Consider the following 23,072-nt stretch of genomic DNA (forward strand, 5'->3'; position numbering starts at 1 on the left):
TGAGCAGTCCATTAGATGACTAACCAAATTATGTATTCCAGCGAGCTACAAATGACATTATCGTGCACATTTTTCTGTCCAATATGGTTTGAAAGTGGTTTGATGTTTCCCACGAAGGGCACGCAATGCTGATGCAACATCCTCCATGATGTGCAAGAGTCTGAGAAAGCACAGCCAGTCACTCTCTGTCTGACCCAGCTGTACACCACACACACACACACACACACACACACACACACACACACACACACACACACACACACACACACACACACACACACACAAGCACAAGCACAAGCACAAGCAAACACATTCACCAAACACACACGCGCACACACACACACACACACACACACACACACACACACACACACACACACACACACACACACACACACACACTCTGGATGAGACGGCCTGCAGTAATGTGAGCCCCTAACTGTCTCCTTGACTATCTTTTAAACACAGCTACTGGAGAGAATTACAGCTTTCATGGCTCTCTTATGTAACCAAGGAAACAGCAGTGCAGAGATGAAGACCACTAGGCTAACACTCCCCCGTCATGCTAAACACACAACAACACTGTGGCACAGACGACCATTAATCCCCGTTATTGCTGAACTAGCAGTCATGGGTGAGCGGTTAGGGTGTCAGACTTGCATCCCATAGGTTGCCGGTTCGACTCCCGACCCGCCAGGTTGGTGGGGGGAGTAATCAACCAGTGCTCTCCCCCATCCTCCTCCATGACTGAGGTACCCTGAGCATGGTACCGTCCCACCGCACTGCTCCCCATGGGGCGCCACTGAGGGCTGCCCCCTTGCACGGATGAGGCATAAATGCAATTTCGTTGTGTGCAGTGTGCAGTGTTCACTTGTGTGCTGTGGAGTGCTGTGTCACAATGACAATGGGAGTTGGAGTTTCCCAATGAGCTTTCACTTTCACTTTTTCAACTACAACAATACTATTGGGAGGGAAAGTGGAAAACAGCGATCCTAGCGGTTACGTTCCAACCACCTATTGCACCTACAGTATTGCAACTCCCATAGACGAGTTTTTAAAAAAATCACACGTTTCAGCTTACACAATAGGATGAACTACTACCTGTCGAAATCTTGAGTCATTTTTTGCCCTTTTAAGAAAAGTAGAAATTGTGCCAATCAGGTCAGAAACAGACTACAGCTCCCAGCATGCTGTGCTTCACGCTTCATTGACAACACAGGGAAACAAACGAACGCTAGTTCTTCGCGTTTCTTCACATCCTTGCAATCCTGTAAGTTCCATATTGGCGTCTTATTACACATATATACACTCAATTAGTTTGGTTTGGTTTTAGCTTCTCTAGTAGATATGATGGCTTCTGTAATGACGAGTAACCACCTCTCTGGCTAATGTTTGGCTGTGCTAATTTGGCTATGCTAAATACATGAAGTGAACACGTCACACATGCGAGTCAGTGTAGTTCTGTATTATCTTTTTTAAGAATATTAAAATCAGTTCAGATCAGTTAAAAACCGAACATTTTACCACCTGAATCGATTAAACGGGCCAACATGCATATTATATGACAGCCACTGCTCCTACTTCGTCGTCAGGACCGAGATGTAATTTTGTAAAGAACAAAAAAAACATTCATTTGAAGCAGAGGCTTGGAACGTTGCCAGCAGGGGGCGATGAGATTACTTTCCCTCCCAATATTGAGACCAGGGCCCTATACTAAGAAGGTGGTTCAGGAGTAAACAGGATAACCCCTATAGCGCCGAGCCTATGTTATAACCTTAATGTCACCAAAATTATAATGTCTATTAGGGCTGCACGATTATGGAAAAAAGCATGATCACGATTATTTGTGTCAAAATCATAGTCACGATTATTAATCACGATTATTGATTGCTGATTTAACAAAATATATATAACAAAATGAAATATAACCAAGAACGAATTATATACAGGATGAGCAAAATAAAATGAATTGTAATAATAATTATGTAAAAGGCAATGGCATGAAACTTACTGTAGGTGAACAGATTTCTGGCCAGAAACACCAGCCTGTCAGTAGGTTCTGGTTTCAAGGAGGCTCTCGAAGGTAGGTCACTATGGCCACGATTAAATCCCGATTGAAATCCCGATTTCCATATCACGATTATATCACAATTTTCGATTACTTTTGATTAATTCTGCAGCCCTAATGTCTATGTCTTAATCTGATACTTGAGGCTCTTGGTACTGTCATAGCCATGTTGTTATGATGTAGTTGAGTATTTTCAGTAAATAGTGAATAGGCCTGCCGGCGACCCCATCTGCAATATAAGGCTACGTTAAGAGGAAAATCATCTAATAGAAGAGCCTGGGGTCCTGGACCAGTTTGTTAGTATAGGTTCCATGACTCCTCCATCACGCTAAAGACAACAACTCTAAAGCACAGAAGAAATGCTATTCATTCCTCCTCATGCTAAACAACACAACAATATTATATGGTATAGAAGACTAGAACACTATAGAACATCAATAGGCATAAACAACATGCAGGTACAACACTACGAAACAAAGAAGACCATTACTCCCTTGCCATGTTAAACACACAACAACATTAAAGCATTGCACATAGTAATAACAACAATACTGTCACAATACGCTATTAACAATAAACAGGCGTAAAACCACACAGTCACAACAATGGCACAAACTATTGAAAATCAACAACATTAAGGCAGCAGAATTTCATGGCATACACTACACACTACACACACATAACAACATAAACAAAACAGACAACAGCACTATGGCACAAACAGCAGTCACAACAACATGGCATACGCTACACACAACCAAAACAGCACAATGACATAGACCACACACAATCAACAACGCGATATAACCAAGACACAGTCACAACAACACAATGATAAAAACTAAAATAATATTCAACAAATCAAATAAGTAAATGACACACCATCCACCTCATATACTTCATAACACGCCATGCCATGTGGCATTAATTTTGCTGGACAATGTAACCGCTTGTGTGGTGTGGTACTCTGTCTGCATTAGGGATGCAAATTATCGATTAATTCATTAATCGTTAGTTGATAGTCTTATCGATCGACTTACAATTAATTGATAAGCGGCGTTTTCCCCCCGACATCTCAATGTTTCTAAAAAAAAAAACCCTACTAAATCTAAACATTTTAATTGAAAATTCAGATAAAATTCCACCTTTAAATTAATTCTATTTAAATTCTTTAATCCAAAGGTGATTAAAATATTCCCACTATTCTCACCCCTCTTCACACACACTCTTCACATGCCCATTTCACCTGGGTCTCTTGACAGTTGAATTGTCGATTAATTGTGATTTAATGTTTTTCAATCGATTAATGCATTGATCGATTAAAGTCGATTAATCGATTAATCATTTGCATCCCTAGTCTGCATGGGCTTTTATGTCTCTTCTACTATCAAAGAGTGAGCTTACCCGTCTCCCTGCTCCTGGAGTGGCCTGCTGCTGAGGACCGCTCTCTCCTATTGGTCCGTCCCATCTCAGCGATTCCTCCTCCCCCGCCAGAGCTGCTTGCTGATAGGCTGGCGAAGCCGCTGACTCCTCCCCCCTGGCTGAAGGCGTTGGTGAACAGGTTGATGTGGGTGGGTGCTTTTGACGTCGAGGCCGACGTGGTGCTCCCCAATTTACACGGCTCGGGGTCCCCCTCCTCCTCTTCCTCCTCGTCCTCCTCCTCGCTGTCTGAGCCGCTCCGAGACGACTCCCCGCCCTTCCCCGGTCCGTGTTCGGGGGCGGGAGCACTGGGGAACATGCCTCCCCTCAGCCAGCCTCCCCGCTCTGTTACCCTGCACCCTCCCGGCCCAGCTCCGGCACCTCCCCAGCCCAGCGTGGCGTCCTTAAACATATTTCGCTCCGTATCCCCCGACGTCGAGAAAGACGCTGCGTGTTGTGCCGACGTCCCAAAGCCGCGACTCGCCGACGGTGGTGACTCGTACTTGTGTCGCCACTGGCAACCAATGGGCTCCTTGAAGTCCGAGATCCTGCCGTCGGATTGGCTGAAGTCCGAGCTCCTCGCTTCCGATTTGTCGGCCCCGCCCACCCCCTCGCCCCGCCTCTCTTCTGCTGGGTCGTCGACGGCCCCGTCTCCGTGCCGATGCCGGCGTTTACGCTTGTAGTCGCCCGCCCAGCGGTAGCTGCCCTCTGTGCCAAACGCCGGGTAGAGGAGGGGCGATGAGCGCACGCCCCCCTCACCCCCTCCTCCGCACTCCACACCCCCCCGCATGGCCAGCTTGTGCTTCTTCTTGTGCAGCTTGGACGGGTGCACGTACAGCGGGTAGGAGTGGTGCGCGTGCCCGTGAGGTGCGTGCGTGTGAGCGTGCGCGTAGGAGGGGAAGGCCGATGCGTGTTCGGGCGGAGTGTAGAGGGCGTCGCTGGAGGGGTAGCGCTTGTAGTAGCCCAGCCCGAGAGGCGAACCGTAGGGAACGCGGTGAGGGGAGCGGTAGTAACCCGACTGGGGGGCCAGCGGGAACCCCAAACCCTGCAGCAAGGGCACGTCGGACGGGGACACGTCCCGGAACTTCGGAGGGTGGTGCGAGTGCGAGTGTGCGTGCGAGTGCGTGTGCGCGTGTGTGTGTTGGTGGGCGTGCGAGTGCGAGTGTGTGTGCGTGGCGTGTTTCTTCTTGGCGTCGGGCTTGCGTGTGTAGTGCAGCGAGTCGTACGGGCAGGCCAGGTGGGGCGAGTAGTACCCGCTGAAGTTGATCTGGAAGATCGTAGGCAGCAGGTTCTGGGGAACGCAGTGGTGCGCGTGTGACGCGTGGCGGCCCCCTCCAACTCCACTTCCTGCCCCTCCTCCTCCTCCCGCGCTGTTGCCCCCGGCGCCACCGCCCCCAACCCCTCCCCCGCTGCCCGCCTCGCCGTCGAGCCCCGCGGCGTCAGGTGTGCCCCTCAGGTGCGCCAGGTGGACCCGGCTCAAACGCAGGCCCAGCTGCTCCACCTCCAACAGGAAGTCGGGGTCCGAGAGCCCGCCCCTCAGGCCCAGCCACTTCCTCTTGCTGCGCCGACCCCCGCGGCCCTTCACCTTGGCCCCCGAGCAGCCGTGCAGACGGCCTCGGCACCTGGAGATAAGACCGATAATTAGATGTACAATTATGTTAGATGATAAATTAAGAAGTATTATGTTAGATGATAGATGATATGATGTTGGATAATTCAATGCAACTCAATGCAACTTCAATACACTTTCAATATTTATCTATCGATGCCATTCCCTGTTATTGCTGAGTTTTTTTCTGAGCTTCACAAACTACATTCAACAACTTTATACTGTTCAAAATGGCTACCAATGGCTTGACTTTGAACTTAAAGTTGACTGATAAAAAATAGAGTGACTGTATTTGCATAGAAACTGTATGTACTGTACAGTACAACCATACAGCTCAAAGAGCTTTAAACAGTTATAAAAGTCATAGGCCGGCAGATTTTGAAAGGGGGCGTTATCCACTCAGTGTCTGCTGGGAGCAATAAGGTTGAGGAGACTCAGGGGTGCTGAGTAGCTGGCTGTTAGTTCTGCTTACCTGTGCTTGTGCTTCTGCCTCTGGGTGCCCGAGGAGGGGGCAGTGGGGGCAGGGGGGGACGCCGAGCGCTGGGTGTGGGGGTACAGGGGTGCAGGCGGGGTGGGCTGGGTGAGCGATGACCTCTCGCGCCCCCTGTGTGAGCCGGACGTCACCCCTGTGTGTGTGGGGGGCGCCCCAAATGTCCAGCGCGGGGGGCAGCGGGCGTCGGAGGAGGAGGGCAGACTACTCGCCGCCATACCTCGGCCTGCTGCTGTCGCCGTGCCAACGCCGCTGCCCTTGCCGCCTCGCTCCGCCCACTCTGCCATGCGGCCCTCGGGGGCCATGCTGCTGCTGCTGCCGTCGCTAGGCAACGGCGGGGAAAGGGCGGCGTCTTTCAGCTCACTCAGGGAGGAGGCGGAAAGCGGCGACGAGGACAGAGAGGTTTTGGACGAGGACAGGGAGGCTTTGCGGTCGTGACGCGGCTGGTGGTGCTCCCTGTACGCGGATGACGACTTCCTCTGAGACGGAGACAGGAAACAGGAAGTGGAAGAGGAAGAGGAAGCGGAGGAGTTCTGGAAGAGAGGAGCACCTGCCGTGGCGGACAGCGACGGCGACGATAACGATGATGACAGCAGCGATGATGATGACATCGTCGTGGAGAACAGCTGCTTTGATTGGCTGAGGGCGGAGATGGCACTTTGGTTCCGGAACGTTGCTGGGCTGCCGAAGAGGCCGCTGCCGCTGTTTCCCGTCGTCATGGAGACGGAGCCGAAGACGGTCAGCGGCGTGGAGGACGAGGAGAAGGGGGCGGAGTCTGGGGAGAAGGCCAGTTTGGACTCGCCCAGTTTGGACTGAGCGATGGGGACCTTGGGCTTGCGGCCCCTCCTCTTGCCCATGTAGATGGTCCCCTTCTTGCTGACGTTGATCTGCGGACCCAGTTTCCCCCCTAAGGATGCCGCCAGAGACGGGATGGAGGCTACGGTAGGAGACGCAGGGTCTAACGTGCACCCTGCTCCTCCTCCTACTACTCCTGCCTTCCTCCGCCCGGCCCCCTCTCCCCCCACCTCACTGGCCCCCGACAGGAGCTGGGTCAGCACCCACCTGCAAGGCAAGGGGAGGCTTATTTCTGCTATACAGCATTTCATTCAAGTCATCCAAAGATTTTAGTATATTGTTTCTTGTGCTATTTTGTCTAGTAGTTCGCAAATGTAAGACAAGGACAAGAACCCTTTAAAATAGTTATTTTTTAGAACAAAAAAATTAGAGTACTTTATAAATGTTAAAGGAACAGTCCACTTCATCTCAGGAAATTGCTCATATGTAGTTAAGCCCTGATAAAATTGAGAATACATAGGACTTTTTCTCTATGTGTTTGCATTAAGCATAGCAATGGAAGTCTATGGAACCAAACAAAACATCCTAAAATGTACTTGTAAACCTAAAAAGTAAAATTCACCGGAGTGCAAAACGGCTATTTCACTCCGTCCAGTGATCACTTGTTAGGCCTACTTGATGCTATGGTTCCATCCACTTCCAGTGAGTGTGCTAAGCTATGCTAATGCTGATAAATCTAAGTCCTGAAGACCCTGAGAAGAAAATGATGTGCAAATTCATGTTTGATACTTGTAAAAACTGCAAATACGTGAAAATCAAAAAGGGTGGACTTTTCCTTTCATAATACCTTCATCATGTTGTGTGTTATGTGTTACATGTATGCTATAGATATGAATAACACCTCTATATTGTTATGTTATCAATATCAATAGGACATTCACTATAATGCTATATACTTATTTAACACAGTTACATGAGTATTAGTAAATTACTATTGTTATGTGTGTTATAAATATCAAAAACACCTTCTCTATATTATGTTGTTATAATACCCACCGGCCCTAATTGGTCTCATCTATTACTGTTGACAACACCTCCTCTATATTCCTACAAATATCAAATAGCAACGTCTCTATATTGTATTGTTATGTTATAAACAGCTTAAAAAATAGCACTCTCTCTATATTTTTATGTCATACCCACCGGCGCCGTTTGGTCCTCATCTTGTTGATCTTGCCGATGATTGACTTCATCATTAGCTGCCCGTTTCCCTTCGCGCCTGATTGGCCAATAGTCCCGTCGTGGTCGTCCTGTGCGAGCCGGAACGCATCCCCATTGGAGGAGGAGCCCTTGAGGAGGTGCTGCTCTGAGACTGACCTTGACCCTGACCCCAAGGTCGAAGGTCTCGATGTTGAAAGTTTTGGACGACCTCGTTTCCTCTTCAGGGGGTTCGGTGGGTTTAGACTCGCTGCCTCCGAGTGCGTGGCTACGGCGTGTGTGTTGCTAGCTGTGAGGGAGGAGTGTGTGTTTGTGTGTGTGTTGGAGTGTGTGTGAGGGCCCAGCCCCACTGTGTTGAATCCTGGCAAGCTCTGCTGCCGCCCCGGGATTGGGTTCAGCCTCGGCCGGCCCCTCTTCTTTGGCTGCGCGGCGGGGAACTGGCTGCACTTGGGTGGCCGGCCCACGGGTCGGCGAGGGGGAGCTGGTGGCGGCGGCGGCGCTGTTGGCTTCACCTGATGCTGCCGATGCGGCGAGGAGGACGCAGAGCCGGTCGTGTTTAAACTCGACACGCACCTGTCCCCTGAAGCTGCCACCGCACACCTGTCACCTGTCACCACCTGCGCCTGATGCCCCGCCCTCTGCACACTCCTGTCGGGTGTTAGCACAGCCGCCTGCTGCACCACTTTTGACCAGCGGGGGCAGCGTCCTTTGCGCTTCTTGAGCGGCCGGCTGTCCTGGGCGGGGGATCGGGAGGGGGAGGGGGACTTGGAGGCGGCAGAGGAGGCGGTGGCTGTTGGCATGACAATGTTACCTTCCTGCTGCTGCTGTCCATAGATGCCGCCCCTGCGGCTCTGCCCTGGAGAGCCCTTACCACCTCCCGGAGAGCCCTTACCACCCCCTGGAGAGCCCTTACCACCCCCTGGAGAGCCCTTACCGCCCCCTGGAGAGCCCTTACCGCCCCCCGGAGAGCCCTTGCCACCCCCCGGAGAGCCCTTACCGCCCCCCGGAGACCCCTTGCTGCCCCCCGGAGAGCCCTTACCACCGCCCGGGGACCCTTTGCCACCACCAGTGACATCTAGTCTGATTGGGTCAGAGGCACCTGGTGGCTTGTGATGTACGCTGAAGTCTTTAGGCTGCTCGACCCCTGCACCCCACTGGATTGGCCCTGGCCTGCCCTCCGACACCGATAGACTGGCGACACAGCCAATCGCTGTGATGGACCGGGGGGAGGCGGGACTTTGTCCTCCCCTGTCCCTCTCATCTGCAGGCACTGGTCCGGGGCTTTGGTCTGGCCTGGGAAGGGGCAAGGGGAGGGTGTGTGATGGGGAAGGGCTGCGAGGAGCCGGTTTAGCACCGCCGCTCTTATTGCTGCTAGCTGCCATTGCCAGGGTAGTGACGGGTGACGTTGATGACGGAGAGTTGGCCGTGATGGTGGAGGACACAGACATGCTGCGGCACCTACTGCTGTCCTCAGCCCTGTCCCTCTCCATTGATGCTGAGGTGGTGGTGTCCGCCTTGGGGGACAGGGACGGACGATGGTGGCTGAGGTTGTCCTCAGCAACGGCATCTCGCGAAGCGGACGGAGCCACTCCTGTGTCGGAGAAGGCAGGGCTGCTGCAGGACAGGTGAGGGGAAGAGCTGGCAGTTGGACTGCTGCCCATGGGGGAGGCGTGGGATTCAGACAGGGAGGGCGGCGGCTTGCAGGCCCGGGACCTCTGCTGCTTCGGACGACTGGAGGTGCTGGAGGAGCCACTGCGTCTACTGGGCTTCTCACTGCCACCACCATCACTCAACTTCTCCCCACCACTTGGTCTCTCACCTCCACCACTCGACCTCTCACCTCCACCACCACCACTGGAGGAGTTCCTTTGACTGGGCACAGGGCTCTTGTTGTCCTTTGGCGAATTGTCCCTCTGTTTGTCCCTTTCATTGTCCCTTTGCTTGTCCTCTCTCTGTGGATCCCTGTTCCTGTCCTCTTTCTGAGTGCTGGGGACACTGCTCCTGTTCTTGTCCTCTCTCTGTGTGCTCTTGTGCTCTCGCAGCAAGCTCCTGGTCCTCTCCTCCCTCTGCCTGGTGACAGGGTTCCTGGAGCTCTGAGTGTCCCTCGGGTTGGGGACAGAGCTCTTGTCCTCTCTCGGACTCTTCCTCTCCTCTTTCTGACTGCTCTTCTCCTCTCTTGGGACATGTTTGTCCTCTCTCTGAGAGTCCCTCTGGCTGGACAAGCAGCTCTTGTCCTCTCTCAGTGCGGTCTTGTCCCTCTCCTCCCTCTGCATGCTCCGGCTGTCCCTTTGCTTGGGGGCCGAGTTCTTAGAGTTCTGGGTGCCCCTCAGGCTGGGCTTGGAGCTCTTGTCCTGCTCTTGTCTTTGCGTGCTCCGGGTCTTGTCATCTCTCTGCGCACCACTCCGGTTCTTGTCATCCGTCCTCTGAGCTTCCTTGTCCTCCCTCTGCGTGCTCCTCTTCTTCTCCTCCCTCTGCGCATTCTTGTCTTCTCTCTGCGTGCTCCGTGTGTTCTCGTCTCTCTGCTGCACACCCTTGTCGTCCTTTTGCGCATCCCCATTGGTCACCTTGGCACTCTCCTGCACCGTGCAGTGCTGTTTGGTGGGGGAGGGGGGCGAGGCGGCGGGGGTGGGGGACAGGGAGCTGGAGGGGGGCGCCTTTAAGATGGAGGAGGAGGCCCCATCCGATGCTGCCTTGCCTGACGCCTTGCCCCCGCTCTGGGCTAGCTGCCTGGGGGAGCCCTCCTGGAGCCCGGTGGTCCCCTCCTGGGGCTGCTCCTTCATGCCCGCCTTATGGGCCAACTTCGGAGGAGCCTATGGACAAAGCAAAACAAAACAAACTTGACGGATGGTTGTAATGGTGTGTCTCATGTTTGGTGTGTGATCTAATTGCCCCAATGGAAGCGTTAAGTTTAACTTTATTCATAGTACAAGTTTATGCAACAATTGCAACTTAGGAGCTTAGGAACTATCTCGGATACTTATTATACATATATACTGTATATACTACTGCAACAATTTTGCAGATGACAAAACAAACACCACATGTTCAGCATCAATTTTATATGGTCCTTCGAGCCAGATCAGAGAACCATCAGCGTTGGCACAGAAGTTCTGAACAGTAGATTCTTCTACTTTGGAACTTCAGATACTTACTGTCAAAAATACTGTATATAACGATTATGAAGGATTCATTAAGTCGGACATTCGGGCATTTCTGAGGTTTTCATGAAAATCAGGCATCCACCATACTCATTTGGGGGAGAGCACAGGAGAATCGTCATTTAATTGCATAGGTTGGGTGTTGGATGGAATTTGACTAGTGTTATGTTAAAGATGTAAAGTGGCAATGAATGAACATGAAGATTGATAGGTTGTCAGGAGATGGTAAGAGGCGATATCTACAAAATTTGGGACTTGATTGGCATTGAAAAATACCCCTACAAAACCTGTATGTGTATGGCATTGGCATTACTGCCAAACCTGTATGTGTATGCCATTGGCATTACTGTAAACAAAAACTTTTAAAATGTAGACCATGACCACAGTACTCATTTGTCAGCTGTGGTATGTCGTGTGGTGGGAGAGAGCAGTACTACAGATGATAAAGTTTGGTGCCGTTTGCAAACTGTTTGATGAATAAATGACTGATCTTCCTCCCATAAACCATAATGTAAATATTTCCCTAAATTTCAAATATGCCTGTATTTTTGCAAAGCGACAGTGACGACACACAGACTTAGTGAATAATGACTCTAAGCGTGGTGATTAAGGGAGGCACAAATGCAAGGTTAAAATGCAATCAAAAGTTAGGTTTGAGGCTTGACAAAGGTTTTAGGCTAGAGTATTGATTGAGTAAGGGTTGCGTAAGTCTGCAGTAACGTTTGAGTAAGTAGTAAGAAGGTTTACAGTAATCTTACTCTTGCACCACTCTCTATCACTCTCTATTCAGGAAGCTATCTGTTGGCAATTACACATAACTGCACAGTAACTGCAGAAGACAGACAGGCTGACAGAAAGAATGAGAGCGAAGACAGAGCAAGAGATGTGAGCGAGTGATGAAGAGGGAGAAAGCGGGAGAGAGAGATAAACAAGACAGACAGAGAGTGGCTTGTATATTCACAATGAGGACACGATGAGCAACTGTCAGCCCGACAGCAAACGAGATTAAAAAGACATGAAGAGCAGAGCACTGGAGCCTCTGAAGCAGCTTTGAGGTGGAAAAGGAGAGAGAGGAGAGAGAGAAGAGGAGACGGGGGAGGAGAGGAAGAGACAGAGGAGAGAAGACGGAAGCGAGGAGAGATGGAAAGAGAGGAGGATGAGAGGAGAGAGGGAGGGGACGGAGTACAGAGAAAAGCAGCGGAGGAGAAGAAGAGAAGATGAAAGATGGAGAGAGGAGAGAGGAGCAGGAGATGCAAAGGACAGGAGAGAGAGGGGAGAGGAGAGGAAAAAAGAGACAGATATGAGAGGGGGGTGAGAGGAGAGATGAGAGATGAGAGAGAAAAATTAGAGATAGAAAACATTGTAGAGAGAAAAAAGCAGGAGTAGAGAGAGAGAGAGAGAGAGAGAGAGAGAGAGAGAGAGAGAGAGAGAGAGAGAGAGAGAGGAGGAAAGAGAAGAGAGGACAGGTGAGGAAGCGTGAGAAAGCTTGAGCATGGTGATGAGCAACAGAGAACTCAGACAGACATGCAGATGAGCCGGCTGGTGCCTTTGAGGATGCTGCCTTTGAGGTGTACTGTAGAGAGAGGAGAGGAGATGAGAGGAGAGGAGAGGAGAGGAGAGGGGGACAGGGGAGAGAGGACAGGAAATGAGAGGAGATGAGAGGAGAGGAGAGGAGAGGAGAAGGGGACAGGAGAGAGAAGAGGAGAGAGGAGAGAGGAGGAGAGGGGGACAAGAGAGGAGAGGAGATGAGAGGAGAGGAGATGAGAGGAGAGGAGAGGAGAGGATAGGAGAGGAGAGGGGGACAGGAGAGAGGAGAAGAAAAGGGAGAGAGGAGAGGAGACGGGAGCAGGGGAGAGGAGAGGAGCGGAGAGGAGAGCAGAGGAGAGGAAGAGAGGAGAGGAGAGAGGGACAGGGAGAGACGAGGAGTGGAGGGCCATAATTGAGAAGAGAAAGAGGGAAGAGGTGAGAGGAGAGAAACAGAGAGAATGATAGATAAGAGAAGAGAGAGAGGGTGGAAGAGAGAGGACATGAGACGTGTTGTAGAGAGCAGAGAGAGGAAAAGAGATGGAAGCTCAGAGAGAGAGAGTGTGAGAGAGAGAGAGAGAGAGAGAGAGAGAGAGAGAGAGAGAGAGAGAGAGAGAGAAACTGTGATAGAGAGTTGACAAGAAAATGTGGAAGTGGAGAGAAGAGAGAGAGAGCAGGTGAGGCAGTTTGAGGTGTGCTGGAAAACAGAGAGAGAGGACAGACAGAAGGACAGAGAGAGGGGGGTGTGAGAGAGAGAGAAGCAAACAGACAGAGAGAGAAAAACGGGAGGAGAGAAAAACGAGAGCAGGTAACGAACGCATGGTAAAAATAGACCCATGAGAGGCGCAGCTATTGGTGGGCTATAAACTGCAGCAGGAGGAAATGAGAGCTTCTAACATTTATTGTGCCGCCTGATTTGTGTGTTATTTTTACGGCTCATAAAAGCCAAAGGAAGCGTAATAACACCACTTCACGGCCACCAAAGGCAGAGTAATAACACTCCACAAGCCACCGGCATCCCATACAAACACACGCTCACACCACCCAAAGATTACAGAGACGCTCAACACTTCACTGCTGATGGTTGTCTGTATGTCATTAAACAGCCATTTGGTGACACTATAAGGATTGAGGAAATAGTCTAGTCCACAATGACATAGTCGGTGTAGTTGGTTGGTGGATTGGTCTCTTGCTGTTATCCTACTGTTAAGTTATAGCTTCTACATTTTTCATGTGCTGCTGTTTGTGGAGGGAGTGTAGAGGGAGTGGTCTTGCTCTTACCCGTTTCATTGGTAAGGAGGACATGGGACATGTTTAGCTTTCACATTTCATAATTTGTTGTTTTTGCAGTAGGGAGGGGAGGAGTGGTGGGATGGGGTGTGGTGGAGAGGCAGAGTTTGTCGCTTACCCGTTTCCCTGAAGGAAACAGGACAGGTCTAGCTTGAAGGTTTCACATTTCATTGTTTTTGGAGTGGGTAGGGAGGGGTGGTTGGTTAAGGTCTGGAAGGGAGTCTCTCTTACCGGGCAAATACACCAGCCGCGACAAGATCAAGAATCGCTGAACTGTGCAGCAAGAGTGATACGAGTGACAGAATAGACAGAGTATGTCCGTTAAAAGCAGAATGCAAACATTCCAACATTCCCATTGGCTGTGGCGGCTGTCGCTGAACCGCATCATAGCTAATTTGCATAATATTCACTCAAGTCCAACTACAAACTGTGGAGCTAGTTGCTTGAATCGCCTCTAGTCGCCCGAATCAATTTTGTCTCTTCGTTCTGACGCGACTCAAAATGCAAGTCAATTACTTCCGTCGCTGGACTCACTCTTGACACGCTTGGTCTACTTGTGCCATTACCCATTGGCCTGGACAGGTTTAGTGTTCAGATTTAAAGTGTTTTTATAGAGGAGTGGTGTGGGATGACAGAGTGGGGAGTCTTTCTCTTACTTTCTTTTTTGCAAAGACACAGGACAAATGTAGCCTTTAGATTTTTTTACTGATGCTATTGAGGTGATGGCCAGAGAGACACAGGACAAGTTTAGGCTTTGGGATTTCATCTATCATCATTGTCGTTTGTTGGGCTTGGAGTGGCAGAGATAAGTAGGGTGCGGAGTGTCTCTATTACCTGAATCGCTGGACAGGACAGGAAGTTAGGTTTTCAAATGGGGTTGAAGTTAGGGTGTGCATATTTTTGGCAAGTGAAAACTCGGATGTGTTACTGCGATGTGAATGTCATTGTCTAACCACCTGTCCTCGCGTGTTTATGGTCACATTTGTGCTTCGCTGACACCCCGTGCGGTGGTGTGGGGTGGTGGATTGACGAGTCTCTTTTACCTTTCCAGCTCAGGCTAGTTAGGTCATATTTTTGGTTTAGGATTAAAGTATAGTGGGGTGTGGTGTAGTAGACAATTACATTACATTACATTACACTTAACTTTTATCCTAAGAGACTTACAGTTATTTACAGGGCAATGTTTACAGTCCATGGAGTAATGTGGGGGTAGGTTATCTTGCTCAAGGGCACTTCAGCAATGGATGGAGGTATAGGAAGAGTCAAGGGGAAGGGTGTGATTCGAACCTGCAACCATCTGATCTATAGATGAACCGCCTAACCATTAGGCCACAGCTGCCGTCTTACCCGCTTGGCCGGTAGGGTGACAGGAGTCTCCACGACAGACACTGAGGAGTCGCTCCTCGTTGCCGAACAGGAAACATCCGTCGACGCCAGACCTGATCCCTGCTCAGACACCGTCGTCACTGCCGCCACCACCTCCTTCCTGTCCCTGCTCCTCGTCGGGCTCTGTGATTGGCTGGCTCCTCCCGTGGCATCGTTCCTCTGCCCGCCTCTTCCTCCCCCGGCGGTGCCCCGTGCGGGACGCAGCGAGGTGCGTATGTGCGGCCGGCACACGTAGTTCTCCAGGATCTTGGGGGGCTTCTTGGTCCGTTTCGTCCCGACGCCGATCTTCAGCTTGACACAGCCCTCGGAGTAGTCGGCCTCCTTGATGGAGAACTCCTGGCCACCCCCCTCGGCACCGCTGCTGCCCCCTGTGGCCGCCTCTGGCGCTGCGTCCTCTCCCTCCGCCCCTCCCGACATGGCCGGGTAACCCCTCCTGGGTCGCTCCCTCAGGAGAGTTCTATGCTATATCTGAGGATAGAGGCGGGGCAGAGAGGAGCACGTTGGTGACCAGACCAGTCAGTGACAATGGGCAACATTCATTTACAATCCAGTGTCACATATTCCAAATATCCTGGTATTTACCAGTCCAATTAAACCATGGGATTGCCTGGTTAAATGATCACCTGGGTGAATTTGAGAGGTCAGAATCCGGTCATTTGGAATGTGTATCACTGTATTGAAACTAATGAATCCAGGTAGCCCATACCTGCCCATCACCACCCATGACAAATACACCAGGGTTAATTCAACACTGCAAGAACAGAGCCAAATGTACTCTATAAAAGACAGTGATGCAGATCTAAAGTGGTCTAGATGTCGGTGGATGAGGCAGGAAGTGATCCTCAATACAGCAAAAACACACTTTAGACCACTCAAGCTCACCCAGAAAAGCCAAAGACTACGGAGCCGTCATTACATTACACTGCATTTAGCAGACACTGTTATCCACAGCAACTTACAGAGGCACTTATAGAGGTTGTCATGCGCATGCAGATAGACTGTAAAATTGTATTTATTTAATGTGTTGCTTATTTTCTTGTGTACTTCTGAAATAAATCAAATCAATCAATCAATCAATGAAAAAAATAAACTGTAAAATTGTGATTAGGGCTGCACGATATCACAAAAAAATCGATACGCGATAACATCATACAATACCTCGATAATGACATTTAAACGATATTTAGAAATATAGCCGAGTGTTTTTCTTGTCACTAATTTGTCAACCTGTGTGGGGGGCGTGGCTTTGGTCATGGCGGGCTTCTTGCGCATTTGTTGATATTCAGCTAGTGATTGGACTGCACATAAATGTTTTACTTGTTAAGCCATTTTCACAATACGCATGATATCGCGATTTCCAGGGTGCGATTTGCCGGGGGGGATGGGGGGGATTATCCCCCCTTCTGGTTTTATCCTCGCAAATAGGCCTATCAAAATAAACTAACAAAAATGTTGACATGACGGGCAACTTGTGACCCTTTTCTGCAGTCTACATTGCACTCACTTTCAAAATTGCCCGACGTGGTGCAAGCTTTGATGTTTACGAGGTCCCGGACTCAACAGCACATGTGCAAGAAAGTTGCGTTATGTACGGGAATTAGTAACATATCGCTAATGCAAACGACCTGCGAAAATGAAACGCCAAAGCAGCAGTTAGTCCTTTTTTGATGGACCATCAAATAGGAAACAACCTACCCAACTACTTGGCTAATGCCTACAAACAGGCGCGCAAAAGGGGCACATTGCATTGCATTGCGCAGCGTCAGTGGGGGAGCTAACAAAGGAAATGTTAAAGACATTTGGTTTGAAATAGGCTACTTTGCTTCCAACTCCCGACTGTTCTTGAGTGGCTATGCAAAAAGACGCGCAGACAGTAGGCAGATGTTGCGAGAGTTGTCCTGATCACTTTCCTCGGGGTTTGTTAGACCGCAGAGGAGGTGCGCGTTGTGCCCTCTCGCTAATTGATGAGGTGCCTATTGGATGCAGAATGCAAATGGCAGGTGCTCTAGGAAGGGGGGTGCTTTAAAATGGAGCAGAAAAGTTACTGAAATTGTTTTAGTATTTCTGTCTGCACATTAGGCTATGAAACCGTTGTGCCTTAATCGTAAATCTAGGCTACTGTCAAGGCAGACGGAATGGGTGGAGTAGCGCCTGAACATGCAATGAATTTGTATGACCCGACTAAAAGTTTGTAGAAAGTTGCAACGCATGAGGACGACACGTTGAAAGCCCCCTCTGCCTACACTCGTGGCTATTTCTAGGGTTAGTGCGCTTAGGATTGTGAGTGACTGAAGTGTCTTTGGCACACGAAATGTAGGCTACAGAATTCCCCCTTCGCGATTTCAGTGTAAAAAAAATGTTGCGCAAGAGATGTCCAACTGCATTAGGCGCAAAAAAACCCTCTCAATGAAGACGCATATTGTCTTAGTGTCCGTGTCCGTGTTGGGGGAAAAATACACTGCCACGTTGTTTTTGACTGAATTAAGTGTTATTCATTTGATATCATCCAATATTGAGCTGTTAGTCGCGTTAACTTCAATTTGTGACGTCACGTTTCATGAAAAAAAAAACATCCCCCCTCTGCTTTTTTGACAAATCGCACCCTGCCGATTTCAATACATTTTCGATATATTGTGCAACCCTAATGGTGATGTCTAGATGCGGGTGGAAGAGAATGATTCAGACAGTCCAGCTGAAATTTCTGCAGGCAGGCTATCTAAGGTCACATGACCCTGATGGGCAGGATGTAAGACAGTGCTACAGGCTCCAAGATGCAGGGCTAGACACCCGAAGATGAATGACTATGTTTTGGTCTGTGTTTGGAACTTCCAAGAAATAATGGATGTGCGAATGATGAAGATGGAAGAAAAATGAAACAGAAAAAAAACTGTTAGACCTACTCTCATCAATCTATCACAGTCTTTAAATAAAAAGCAGAAACATCAGAGGACTCGGGTCCTGTTTCATGGAAAGGCATATAAGGTGGAAAAAAATGACTAAAAGACAACACTCGTAATGATTTAAAAATAAATCTTTAGCTGGTACCAATGCAGCACTTGAACGGAATACTGGGGAAATGAATGATCTGGGGAATATCACAGACCTCCATAGAGTCTAATGGAACCTTAGAACCTCACATTGTTATGGAACACATTCCTTCATAGAATGGTCATAAATTCCCCTGCTTGAGGCTTGAGGCTTTGACTGAAGACATATATGGCGTTCCGTAGTGTAGTCCTATGTTCCCTGCAACCTCAAACCGGGTCAGGACACAGTTGTAGTAGCTGTGTTGGGTCAGGGAAGAACGCTTCAGGCAGGAATGCGCTCAGCCAGCCGAAGTTAGGCTACCGTGAAACCAACACCTGACACATTTTCCCTTCCCTTGCGAGAGAAGGAGAGGAGGAGAGGATGGAGGACAGCCTAAAAGAGCCCCCCCCTCAGCTGCAGTCCGAAAGGCAGGTGCTTTCCTGCATAGGCTGAGGTCATTGAGTGTATGATTCAGACTGATGACCTCAACCAGTAAAGGCACCCAGGGGACACATCAGACCCATAGGCCATTTCCGAAATAAAGACACAATCAACCCTGCCCTACACACACACATACAGCCATGGTCTCAGCACGACCCTTCACACACACTCACACACACACACACACACACACACACACACACACACACACACACACACACACACACACACACACACACACACACACACACACACACATGCATCTCAGCGCAGTCCTACACAGAGACACAGACACAGACACAGACACACACACATGCTCTCAGCCCATCCCTCACACATACACATAGCTGTGGTGTCAGAATAGCCCTACACACACACACACACATCCACATAGCCATGGCCGCGAGTCACTCTTGCACACTCTTGCTACCCCTGCATAAATGACTCTCATCTGCAACAAACTTCCTCAAAATGCCAATGTCACAGAGTACTTCCAGGAGCCGACGAGCCAAGAGCATCCATTACTGGCCGCATGCGGAGAGGGCAGTGGGGCTGTGCTGCTCTGGTCTGATCAGAGCTTACAGTAGCTGTTGTGGACGAAAGATGGAGGGTGGAGGCTATGGAGGAAACACTGAGGGAGCAAGTCAAACTATTTCCTCTATCCTTTCCTGTGGCTCTTGGCCTTGTGGCGCGAGGCACAACATCACTGATGTTGAAAATGTAATAGTTTTTATCCCACAAAGGCAGGGCAACACAGAGGCAAGAGGCCAGAGAAAAGAAAGGGAGGGAGTCATTTGACTTGCACCCAAGGAGAGAGGAGCAGGACTGCTCTAGACTTACTTAGGTGTTACGGCCTGTGAAATAGAGTGGACAGAGAATGGAGGCTTTCAGAGAAGTAGATAACTGGTGCGGGCCATGAGATGGTCTGTGGATAGAGAGAATGGAGCACAGGGGGTGGATGCTGCATGGGGGATGGACGCTGCATGGGGGATGGACGCTGCATGGGGGATGGAGCATGGGAGATGGAGCACAGGGGGTGGATACTGCATGGGGGGAGGAGCATGGGAGATGGAGCACAGGGGGTGGATACTGCATGGGGGATGGATGCTGCATGGGGGATGGATGCTGCATGGGGGATGGAGCATGGGAGATGGAGCACAGGGGGTGGAGCACAGGGTATGGATGCTGCATGGGGGATGGATGCTGCATGGGAGATGGAGCATGGGGGATGGAGCACAGGGGGTGGATACTGCATGGGGGATGGATGCTGCATGGGAGATGGTCTGTGGATCGAGAGAATGGAGCATTGGAGCATGGGTGGACGCTGCATGGGGGGTGGATGCTGCATGGGGGGTGGACGCTGCATGGGGGGTGGATGCTGCATGGGGGATGGAGCATGGGAGATGGAGCACGGGGGGTGGATGCTGCATGAGCAGAGAGGAATGCCACTGCTCTGGGCTTAGCTACTGTGGGAGATGGTGGAGACTGGAGAATGCCGGTTGTATGGGAGAGAGGTCGTGCTGAACTGCTTTGGGTGCACTGGGGGTTAGCTGAAAGATGTAGAAGATGATGGAGGATAAGAGGTGCATGGGGTGGTGTTGACTGTGTATGCAGAGCACGCAGGATGGAGGACAACATTTTTTGAGAGGGAGTCTGTCTTTAAGTGGGTCTGGATGGGATGGGCTGGGCCAGTTCGACTGGCCGTTGGAGTGGGTGGAGAGTACGGAGAATGCAGGCTGTATGGGAGAGGACAGCTCATGGTGAACTGCTTTGGACTGCACATGGGGCTGGGAAGAGGATGGAGAGGATGGAGTATGGAGGGTGCCTGGGGGGTGGTGGTGTGCTGGGCTGGGCTCATCAGAGCTTCATTTGACTTCTGTATGGCAGAGGACAGAGGATGAAGGTCGAAGTTGTGCAGAAGTGGGGCTGGGTGATCTGGGTGAGAATGCAGTAGCAATGCTTCAGGCTGCACTGGAGCTGGGTGCAGGATGGAGAGGACGGGGCAGATGGAGATGGGGATGGATGAAGGCTGGCTGGGGAGTGAGGTTGTGCTGAACTGCTATGGGCTGATGTGAATAGAGGATGGAGGATAGAGAGTGGAATGGTGTGATGGGCTGCAGATGGAGAGGATAGAGGCTTGTCGAGTAGTGAGGCTGTCTAGGTTGTGTTGTTAACAGCTATGGGCTCGGTTGTGCAAAGCAGCTATGGGCTGGTGTCAGCTGGGGAGTGGTTGGATGGGCTGGTCTAGGCAGGGTGGTGGGTGGAGACCAGTGAGGATGGAGGCTATGAGGAGTCGGGCAAGCTTGGGCTGGCCTGGATGAGGTGGTTGGCTGGCCCAGGCTGGGCAGGCTGTGTGGAGAGGGTGGAGAGGATGGAGGCTTTTAGATGAGTGCGGCTGTCTAGGCTGAGCTGGAGAGGCAATAGCTCATTCAGGCCGACAGAGAATCATGCCTGTGACCATTTCGCCAGCTAATCTCAAACCGACTGATGTGTGTTCACACCACCAAAACTGTGAGCATTCGGGAACCAGAAAGTTGGTTTATGACGCACTGCTTGCTTTTTCTCTGCCAACCGTGACAACACAGACATGAGCAGGTTCATCCAGGTAACAAGTGGTCACATGGAGGAAAGTCCAAAACCGGATGTGAACGCGAACCCCTCACTGTTACTGTAAGCACTTCGGCTCCGAGTGTAACTGCTGGTACGGGAACACGCACTAGCACTGGCGTTCTGGTCGGCCTGAAAACAGTAAGAGAAACCGGGGATCTTAATGGGCTTTTCCCCTGAAACTCTCCTGCCAGCCCGCTCCCCTATAACTACAGCTATTACTCACTAGCAAGTCACTCTTTCACTCTCTCTCTCTCTCTTCTTTCTGTTTTCTCCCCCTCATATCGTCTGCTGTCCTCTCATCCCGTCCTCTTTTCCAACTTTCTCGTCTGCTGCCCTTATTACTCCTCCTCTCATCACTCTCCTCTCTACTAGAGATGCACCGGATCCTGATTTTTAGGATCCTGCCGGATACTGGATCCACTGCTTAAGATCCTGCCGGATCCGGAACCGGATACCGGATCCTACGAAAGGGTTGAAACACATAGCCTACTCACACACGTGGTCCCTTTTTATCACGTTGGCTCAAACTATTTTGACTTAAAAGCCTCGGCTACCGGATCCTGGAACCGGATCGGGATAGTCTGAAAAACCCCTATTATTCTGCCGGATCCGGAACCGGATCTTGGATCCTGTACATCTCTACTCTCTACCCCATATGTCATACTCTGCTCCTGAACTGCCCTTACCTCCTCTCCAACTCACTCTGTCATCTCTTCCTCATATATCCCCCCCTCTTCTCCTGAACTGCCCTTACCGCCTCTCCTCTCATCTCTAACTCTCTCTCTCTCTCCTCATATGTCCTCCTCTTCTGCTGAAGTGCTGTCCTTACCTTCTCTCCCCCCTGCTCTATCGCTTTCCTACTCCCTTTTACTACTGTGCCATTTTACCATCTCTCTCTCTCTCTACCATCCCCTGTTCCTCTCCTCTGCACCTCCTCTATCTAACTGCTATCCTCTTTTCCTCTCTCATCCTCCCCTAACTGCTATCCTCTCTTCCTCTCTCATCCTCCCCTAACTGCTATCCTCTCTTCCTCTCTCATCCTCCCCTAACTGCTATCCTCTCTTCCTCTCTCCTCTTCTAACCTTGTTTCTTGTTCATACTTCACTGCTCTCGAACTCCCTCACCACCCGTCTCTTGCTCCTATCAATCACCCTCTACCTCCCACACACACACACACTCTCTCTCTCTCTCTCTACCTCCCACTCCCTCTCTGTCTCCCTCTCTCTCTACTGCCCACTCACCCTCTCTCTCTACCTCCCTCTCCCCACTCTCTGTCTACTTCCCATGTTTTCTGCCTTCCTCTCTCCCCTTCTTTCTCTCTTCTCTTTTCTTCTCTCTCAATACCTCCCACTCTCTGTCTCCCTCTTTCTCTTACCACTTCCTCTCTCCTTCCTTTTCACTGTTTTCTTTTCCTCCGCTCTGCCACTGTCTTTCTTGCCTTCTTCCTTTCTTTTTCCCTGTCTGTTGAGTACTTTGTCTCACTCTTAGTCGACTTCAAAACCTTTAAGAATTTCAGAATTTGCTTCTGTGTTAACTCTCTCTCTCTCTGTGTTTCTATCTCTCTCTCTCTCTCTCTCTCTCTCTCTCTCTCTCTCTCTCTCTCTCTCTCTCATCCTCTCGCATTATAACGCCCCAACTGGAGTGGTCACGGCCTTGTTAATCTAAACCATGCTTTGCCTCAACATTTCATTCATTTCCCTCTTTTAGCTCCCCCGTGCCAAGGTAAGTCATATTGTTGGAAGGACGCTAAAACACACATTTGGAAAATGGTCTTAGGCTTCGACTCATGCGTGCGGAGTCGGGTGTAACATTTTCAGCAGTTACCTAATAATAAGACATCCGATAGAGTGCGATTCCATCCGTCACACACCACACAGAGGCACCATAGTCACTTCTCCCAAGATCCTGCTATGCCTGTGTCTATCTCCAACGCTATCTCTCCTAGAGCCAGTTAAACACCCTGCCAAGACACACACTCAAGCCTTCCCTCTCACTCTCGCTCACTGCTTCAAGGTTTTTTTTTTCTTCTGCTGAAAC

The 23,072-nt window shown here is 50.3% G+C and overlaps 1 protein-coding gene across 1 annotated transcript in view; it reads right to left on the minus strand.

Annotated features, from left to right (window-relative positions):
* The window catches only part of LOC134448725 (histone-lysine N-methyltransferase ASH1L-like), a 65,213-nt gene that overhangs the window by 39,019 nt on the left and 3,122 nt on the right, over window positions 1-23,072 (minus strand). Inside the window, exons 2-5 of the mRNA XM_063198379.1 lie at window positions 14,919-15,425; window positions 7,585-10,409; window positions 5,569-6,648; window positions 3,473-5,109 (exon numbers count right to left, since the gene is read on the minus strand). Coding sequence (XP_063054449.1) covers window positions 3,473-5,109; window positions 5,569-6,648; window positions 7,585-10,409; window positions 14,919-15,374 — 5,998 coding nt within the window. The 5' untranslated portion in view covers window positions 15,375-15,425. The remainder of the gene's footprint in view (window positions 1-3,472; window positions 5,110-5,568; window positions 6,649-7,584; window positions 10,410-14,918; window positions 15,426-23,072) is intronic.

Source organism: Engraulis encrasicolus, chromosome 5, assembly GCF_034702125.1.
Source record: "Engraulis encrasicolus isolate BLACKSEA-1 chromosome 5, IST_EnEncr_1.0, whole genome shotgun sequence".
NCBI classification, from domain to species: Eukaryota; Metazoa; Chordata; class Actinopteri; order Clupeiformes; family Engraulidae; genus Engraulis; species Engraulis encrasicolus.